At 47.5% G+C, this 8,367-nt stretch overlaps 1 protein-coding gene across 1 annotated transcript; it reads right to left on the bottom strand.

Annotated features, from left to right (window-relative positions):
- Positions 1-1,189: 1,189 nt before the first annotated feature.
- On the bottom strand, positions 1,190-4,650 carry LOC139250753 (probable G-protein coupled receptor 139). Its single transcript, XM_070873116.1, has 3 exons — positions 4,560-4,650; positions 3,291-4,175; positions 1,190-1,317 (listed from the first exon to the last, which is right to left on the bottom strand). The coding sequence occupies exons 1-3, from the start codon at positions 4,591-4,593 to the stop codon at positions 1,190-1,192; spliced, it is 1,047 nt and encodes a 348-aa protein (XP_070729217.1). The 5' UTR covers positions 4,594-4,650.
- Between the last annotated feature and the right edge of the window lie 3,717 nt (positions 4,651-8,367).

Raw genomic sequence — 8,367 nt, 5'->3', positions numbered from 1 at the left:
CATTCTGGCCCAGATCCCTTAATATGTTTTCTTAACAAAACTCTATCAATCTCAGGTTTAAATTTAACAATTGATCGAACATCATTTGCCATTTGCGGAAGAGTTCTAAACAGCGAGCACACTGTGTGTAGAAGTGTTTCCGAATGTCACTCTCGAAATATCTGGCTCTCATTTTTACTCCATGCCCCCAGCCCTAGAATCCCCAACCAGCGGAAATATTTTATCTCAATCTACCCCTATACGTTCCCCTTAATATCCTGTACATTCCGGTCTGTACAACCTCATTTGTGTAATCTATCCTCGGAATGTTAAACTTGGGGTGAGGGTATCATTGTGCTAAACCTGCGCTGCACTCCCTCCAAAGCCAATATATCCTTCCTAAGGTGTGGTGCCCAGAATGGCTGGCAGTGCTCCAGCTATGGTCTAACCAGGGTTTAGTGTAGCTGCAGTATAACTTCTGTTCCATTGTACTCTAGGCCTCTAGATATAAAGGCCAGCATCCCATTAGCCTTGTTGATTATTTTCTGTACTGTCCATGACTCTCTAATGATCTATATTTATGGACTCGCAGGTCTTTTTGTACTGCCACTATTCTCAGCTTTTCACCATTTAGAAAGTGCCCTTTTCTATCTTATTTAGGCCCAAAGTGGGTGGCCTCCTATTTGCCTACATTCAGATCCATTTGCCACAGTTTAGCGCATTCACTTCATCTATCGATGGCCCAGAGCAATTTTATGCTGCCATCAACACTGCCAACAAAGTTGCCTAACTTTTTGCCAACGACACATTTGGAGATATGACTTGCTGTGCCATCCTTGAAGTTGTTAATAAATACGGTGAATAGTTTTGACACCTGGAATTTAGTTCCTTTGTTCCAGGACCATTGGAAGATGGTGACAAGAGCCTGTGGAACCTCCACCCTTACTTCACTGAGCAAACCCTGGGATGCAGCCCAGCCGATGATTGTTCCACGTTGAAGGCTGACAAATGTTTTATCCCCTCCTTTTTATCTATTTTACCCGGTACAATATCTCTACGACCTCAACAACTTGCATTTATATAGCGCCTTTAATGTAGTAAAACGTCCTAAGGCGCTTTGCGAGAGCGATTATCAAACAAGATTTGTCACCGAGCAACGTAAGGATAAAGTCGGAAAGCTTGGTAAAAGAGGTAGATTTGAAGGAGTGCCTTAAATGAAGGGGGAGGGGTAGAGAGGCGGAGAGGTTTCCAGAGGGAATTCCAGAGCTTTCAGGCCTCGGCAGCTGAAGGCACGACCGCTAATGATGGAGCAACTGTAACCGGTGATGTGCAGGAGACCTGAATTGGAGAAGCACAGAGAGCTCGAAGCTATCTAGTATGAGGTGGTTAGAGAGTTGGGACAGACGGGGGATTGGAAAACAAGAAGGATCATTTTACAATTGACATATACGTGTGGAAGCTGAGGTTGTGTTTTCAGATGATGTCGCTGAGGGGCAGCATGAAGATGGGAAAAAGCAGAGTGCCTTCTCCTTTAGTGTGACATGAAGCTGTTGGATTGCTGTAAAAGCCCAACTGGTTTACCATTAGGGAAGGTAATACACCATCTTTATATTCGGCTCGAGTGCAGCCTGCTGCTGAACTGTGCTCTAAATTGGCCTGCGCAACACTAAGTTGAAGTCCCACCATCACCTTACCAAGTGCCAGCTCTGGCTCAGTGGTAGAAATCGCACAACAGAGTCAAAAGGTTGCTCTTTCAAATATCCATACGTGGGAATTTTCACATCATCTCGGCTGACATTTAATTGCTGTACTGCGGCCTATGTTCTCTGAGGTGCTTTTTGGTTTTCGGAACGTGAGCCAATGTAGGTCGGCGAGCACAGAGGTGATGAGTGACCGGGACTTGGTGTGAGTTACACAACGGGCAGCAGAGTTTTGGATCAGTTCAAGTTGATGGAGGGTGGTTGATGGGAGGCTGGGCAGGAGAGTGTTCGAATTGTCAAGTCTGGAGGTAACAAAGGCATGGATGAGAGTTTGGGCAGCAGACCAGCTGAGACAGGGTGGAGTCGAGCGATATTATGCAGATGGAAGTCGGCGGTCTGGTGAAGCAGTAGATATGTGGTCAGAAATCCATCTGGGGCCAAATACAACACCAAGGTTGTGAGCGGCCTGGTTCAGCCTTCGACAGTTGCCAGGGAGAGGGATGGAGTCGGTGGCGAGGGAACAGAGTTGGTGATGAAGACCGAACACAATGGCTTCAGTCTTCCCAATATTTTGTTGCAGGAAATTTCTGCTCATTTTGTAGTGGATGTGGGACAATTGTGTGACCAATCTGGGTCAGTGGGGGAGACGAAACAGATGGTGGTGAGGGAGAGCTGGGTGCCGTCAGCGTACATGTGGAACCTGGCATTGTGTTTTCGGAGGATATCGCCAAGGGGCAGCACGGAGATGAGAAAAACCGAGGCCTTATACCTCCGCTCAGCTGTCCGTGAAATATGACATTATTCAACAAGAGCTGGGAAGTTCTCCCAGGTGTTCCAGCCAATATTCTTCCCCCAAACAATACCTCAAATTGATTATCTGCTCAATTTCGAGCAATTGTGATGCAAGTAAATCTTCCTCCCTCGGCGGACAGTTTAACAAGGAACACACAAAAGCAACTTTTGTATTTTATTTCAGCATAACTGAGCTTTAACAGTAACATTTTAAATAATTTGAAATTGAGCAAGTTTCTCAGCAGTATGGAGGAACTATGTCATCTCCAAATTGTGAAACTAAATCTAAAATGCCTTTTTTAATTGAACTTTAATTGAACCTTAAACCTAGCGCTCAGATAGAATGTTGAATCGAGCTGATTTGAATATGGAAAAACATCCCAGTGATTCAGCGAATTGGTATAGAAGGAGAGCGAGGATGAAAGGTGAAATGTTCACGGAAACAAGCAATCTGCTTTCTCACTGGAAAGAATCATTTTGTGGTGCAAACAAATATCCCGTCACTAATTGGCAGCCCTTGCTGCGGGTTCATTGCATTGAGGCCCGGTTTCTCCAAGGCCGGTTTGTAAACATGCTAGGAATACAGGAATATGTATTAATAATGCTAATCGGTTGCTGGTATTATTATGCTCGACTATTTTTAAATTAACTGTTGCTATAATTTAAGACAAGACAGTAATGTAAAATATATATTGTTGGCCCCGTTGCCGAGGCCCTTTTGTATATATAGATGGTAATTCTCATCTGGAGATGAGTTGTGATAATCGGGGAGTCAGGTCCGGTTTCACAGCAACCGTTTGCTTTATTTTACTAATTTACCAATTAGTGTAAAGGGATATTTGAGTGCATTGATCATCTTCTCCCTGAACTTACTCTGGGTCACGGTGTAAATGGCCGTGTTCTTGCAGGAACTCAGGAGCTGAAGCATAGTTCCCGCGTGTTCAAAGGTTGCCAAAGGGTTAGAAAACGTTCTGTAATTAAAGATGCCTAGAATACGATACAATAAGAAATATGCAACCGTTGTCAGCCAGAGCAGGATGAAACTGCCGGATATTGCCAATAGTAAAACGATGGACTTTCTGCGGTTCCTCATCTCAGGGTCCTGGTCATTCCCACCATCGCTGCCTTCCCGGAGGTTCCTTCGGGCCCGACTGGCCACTAAAATGTGTCTGACGGTGAGAGTATTCAACAATAAAATCACACAGAAGGGAAGCACTGGGGTTAACAGCTGTTCAAACCAAGAGAAAGCTCTCCATGTGGGTGCAGCATAAAACTGTACTGATACACGGCAACCCCGCGGTATGTGATTAGCTGTAAAATAAGGAGCATACACGAAGGGCCAAGGGACATTCTTTAAACAGAACAGTGCGCTCAAAGTCACTATAACCACAGCCGCGGTTCGCTCGGTGCAATATTTGGTTTTCAGCTTCTGACAACAAATGGCTACAAACCGATCAAAGGTAAAAGCGACCGTGAACCAAACAGAAATGTCTGTGGCAGTCGGAGCCAGGAAGTGAATGAATCTGCACACAGCAGTGTAGTACAGGAAAGTGTTCCACCAATACAGCACAGACATCCGAAGTAATATCACATTAAAGACAATCACCGTCAGATCCGCCGTCGCCATGGCCACCAGGTAGCGAGTGATGCATTTGGAGAGACCGCACTTTCCCCGGGACAGGATCACAATCGCCATCAGGTTCACTGCGAGAAGGAGAGATAAAGAAACAGTGAAATCACTAACCAGGCTGAGAAACCACCGATCAGTTTAACCGATGTACACGGGCTGTGAGTGTCTTTATTTCGTTATTTCGCCCCTTGTCTCCTCATACGAAGGGGCTCATGCCGGGGTTTCATTTCTGGTAGCGTTGGCTCCGTGACCCTTCATCCAACAGCTGAGTCTTCACTTGGGATCCTCGAAATTACATTTATTTGTCGATTCTGACGCTGCGAGGTCCGCGGGGCAGGACATCACCAAATTTAAAAGCGAAAGGCTACAAGACCAGTTAAATCAGGAAGTACAGGTTAAGTGACACGAAATTTGACTTAAATGCTCATGTACTTAAAAAAGCGAATGACTTGACCCACACAATGCCAGAGATTTTGATTGCAGCAAATACATTGGGAACACGAGCCTGGTGTTGAGTTGTTGCCCGCCATCTATAAGTTATTAATGAGATTAGCTTTCCAGTGGAGCAATGTGAAAACATTATGACACAATATGTCAAGGAATGTAATGCAGCAGCATGCTCCAGTTATAACCAGATACAGGCTTCTTATCTCAGCACAAGGCTCGAGCAAAACATGGGGCAGTGGGCACCTGGGAATAAGATAAATCTCACAATCCGCGCTGTGTAAGAATAGATCACCGCTAGTTCTCACTCATGTTCTCCAGATAAACCCCTCCCGAACCGTATTGCACAGACTGAGCCCCGTCTCCACAATAACACACATGGACTGAAGCAAGCCGTCATCTTTTTCCCACTGGTCCTCAACATACTTTAAACATCAAACACAAAACATGTCGACAAAAGCCATTTTCCAAAATCATAATAATGATCTGAATTGAACATTTGCGAGGAACACACGAATTTACCTTTAAGTCAGGAGGACAGTTTCTGCTGCATGTTTTGCTCATCTGATGCGCCTTCTGTGTGTCCCCTGGCTCCTAGAGGCACTGGCTCCTGCTGGGACACACAGACTCAATCCTCTCTCCCTGAGACACACGCTGGATACACAGACTCAATCCTCTCTCCCTGAGACTCATGCTGGATACACAGACTCAATCCTCTCTCCCTGAGACACACGCTGGATACACAGACTCAATCCTCTCTCCCTGAGACAAACGCTGAATACACAGACTCAATCCTCTCTCCCTGAGACACACGCTGAATACACAGACTCAATCCTCTCTCCCTGAGACACATGCTGGATACACAGACTCAATCCTCTCTCCCTGAGACACATGCTGGATACACAGACTCAATCCTCTCTCCCTGAGACACACGCTGGGACACACAGCAACAATCCACTCTCCGGGACTGCAGGTTGTCTGACTTTGGGAAACACGACAATCCCACCCTGCCCTTCCTAACCCGATCTCCGCAACAGGCGAGCTTTCCACCAGAAGTCAGTGGATTACACCCAGCAGTGGCACCCTGCGTGTTTTACCCTGGCCTGGCCAGGGAACACCAAGGACACATTTGGTGTCTGGACTCGACAGTTCAGCACAGAGCGAGGATGAGTGACTCCGTGCATTTACCATCAAGACAAGAATGGAAGGCTCTCAGTGTAATTAAAGTTGAAGAACAACATTTTACTTCTACCAGCCTCACAGCACAAACAGCAAATGTTCTGTTACTTACACCAGAGGTGCGGATAATGACCCACAAGGTACTCCAATTGCTGTCAGAATAGGGTAATGCACCAATTCGATCTCAGCCTTAAATCGAGAAATATACATTTCTTTTTGAAGCCGATTTCATTAGGTACTGTAAAGAGCTGTCAGAATCCAATAGTCAGGACATGAAGATAAAGTTGCAGGTTATTATAGTTTGAACAAACCCCTAGTGGGACAATTAGATCACATCCCCACTCACATTACTTACAGACTCTTGAACAAACAGGTTTTGGTCCATGCGACATTTACCTATCACACTCATTAAGGTGACACATTACACATTGTCCAACTGAGTAATCTTTTGGAACAATGAGATGAACAATGAATGTTAAGTTTCATATATCACATGGCAAATGCAACCAGAAGCACACAGCGTAAAATAAAAGGATATATTGCGGATCAAAGTTTCATTTTTACTTGAATCTCATGTCCTGCAGATCTCAATCCAGCCCTGTTGTTCCTTCTATCACCCGACTATGGCCTTTAGCACAATCTCGGTCACATTGTTTCAGTCCCTCCTCCTCGTACTGTCACTCTCATTGTCCAGACCCCTTTCACACAATCCCGAGTTCCTTGTCTGGCAGATTTCTCCTGGTCAGTCTTCATCTTTAATGCCCTCTGCCTCCCTCGCTCCATTCCCTTCCTGTTCTCCTCCCTTACCGGGTAACGAAGGTGACTCAAAGTCATTTTCTATCCTGAGCTCGCTATAAGTTTGTTTGTAAGGGTATCGCTTCACGTGTACCTGGGATTGCAAAGTCAGGTATTGAATATTGAAGGAAAGAAACACCATGGGCGCTTCGATAAGAATTCTGTCCGTGAGCAACTCCTCAGATACTGAAGCAGTCTAAGCCCACATGCATCATATTCCCTTGTGGATATTTGCACCTGCAGCTCACCAACATTATTTGGATCTGGAGGATAACTGGTTTTTTATTCATTCACCACCAGATCTGGCTGGATCACATAAAGCATTATTGGGTCCTGCTCCCGTCTGCAAACATTGCTCACTATTCCACAATCATTCTGGAATTTCAATATAAAATCTGGCTCGTATTCTCTACAGTTAACCATCTTTTTAAACCCCTCTCCCATGTCTCCACCCTCCGACACTAAGTGTGAGGAGCTCATGGACTTCTTTGTCTCTCAGATTGTGATCATCCGTTCGGCCGCCTCTGCCTCTTCCCTTCCTTCCCATAGACCACTGGGACAAACTTATTCTAAAGTTCTAACTGCCCTAGCCCTGAGCTCACACCTTGTCCACTTTATCTCCCATCTCCCCCCATGACCTCTCTGAGCACATCCTGTCCATGAGACCCATTTCCTTCTCCCTTTACCCTATTCCCACCAAACCGTTGACCACCCAACTTCCTTTTCAGGCTCCCATGTTAGCTAATATTGTTAACGGTTGTCTCTCCTCATGTACGTTCCCCCTGTCCCTCAGATCAGCTGTCATCACCCCTCGTGGCCCCCCCGACCTGCGAGAGAACAGCTCCACAGGTCGGGCTATAAAAGAGCGGGAGCGACTGGATTGGGACATTGCGGCCCCCCCCCCCACACCGACCCCCGACCCCCGACCTGCGAGAGAACTGCTCCACAGGTCGGACTATAAAAGAGCGGGAGCGACTGGATTGGGACATCGCGGCCCCCCCTCACCCCCGACCCCCGACCCCCCGACCTGCGAGAGAACAGCTCCACAGGTCGGGCTATAAAAGAGCTGGAGCAGAGGGACTGGGCCATCGTGCCCACCCTGACCCCCGACCCCCGACCCCCCAACCTGTCAGAGAACTGCTCCACAGGTCCGACTATAAAAGAGCGGGAGCGACGGGACTGGGCCATCGTGCCCACCCTGACCCCCGACCCCCGACCCCCGACCTGCGAGAGAACTGCTCCACATTTCGGGCTATAAAAGAGCGGGAGCAGAGGGACTGGGCCATCGTGCCTACCCCGACCCCCGACCCCCGACCTGCGAGAGAACTGCTCCACATTTCGGGCTATAAAAGAGCTGGAGCGGCGTACCAAAAGGATTTTGAGATGGGCGACTGGGTGGCATCATCAGGTCCCTGGTCACCGTCTTGGTGCGTGGGCAGGAACATCGGCAGGGCCCAGGTACAGAGGAGTGGGATATTCGGGGCGGAGGAGCCGCGAGTGTTTGTGGCGGAGGTGCAACAGATGAGGGTACGGGGCCCAGAAGAAGCGAGGGCCCAGGGGCAGCACAGGCCAGCCCACACTGCGATATATGTGCGCACTAGGTCCGTGCAGCAGAGCTGGTCTCCTGTCTTCTTGGTTAATCCTTGCCACTGGAACAAGACCTCACTCTGTCAAGCCCGTGTGGTGGCTGGTGTGCAACGGCGACCCCACGTTAAACAAATCCACACAAAGGTATCTTCCACCCCCTCGATTGGAGTTCAGGACTGGAACATCGTGTCCTTCATCGAAACACCTGTGAATTCGTGGAAGAAGTCATCCACGTTCGAGGGACAGCCGATGATGCACTGC

Source organism: Pristiophorus japonicus, unplaced genomic scaffold, assembly GCF_044704955.1.
Source record: "Pristiophorus japonicus isolate sPriJap1 unplaced genomic scaffold, sPriJap1.hap1 HAP1_SCAFFOLD_42, whole genome shotgun sequence".
NCBI classification, from domain to species: domain Eukaryota; kingdom Metazoa; phylum Chordata; class Chondrichthyes; family Pristiophoridae; genus Pristiophorus; species Pristiophorus japonicus.
Note: the sequence above shows the minus strand (reverse complement) of the source record. Positions and strands in the feature narration are given on the sequence as shown.

Excerpts from the sequence above, each read along its gene's own strand:
- LOC139250753 (XM_070873116.1), bottom strand. The coding sequence starts at position 4,593 with ATGTATTTGCTGCAATCAAAATCTCTGGCATTGT. Across the intron at positions 4,176-4,559 it reads ATCAAAATCTCTGGCATTGT|TGAACCTGATGGCGATTGTG; the intron begins GTGGGTCAAGTC and ends TCCTTCTCGCAG. Across the intron at positions 1,318-3,290 it reads ATATCCCTTTACACTAATTG|GTCTCCTGCACATCACCGGT; the intron begins GTAAATTAGTAA and ends TCTCCAATTCAG.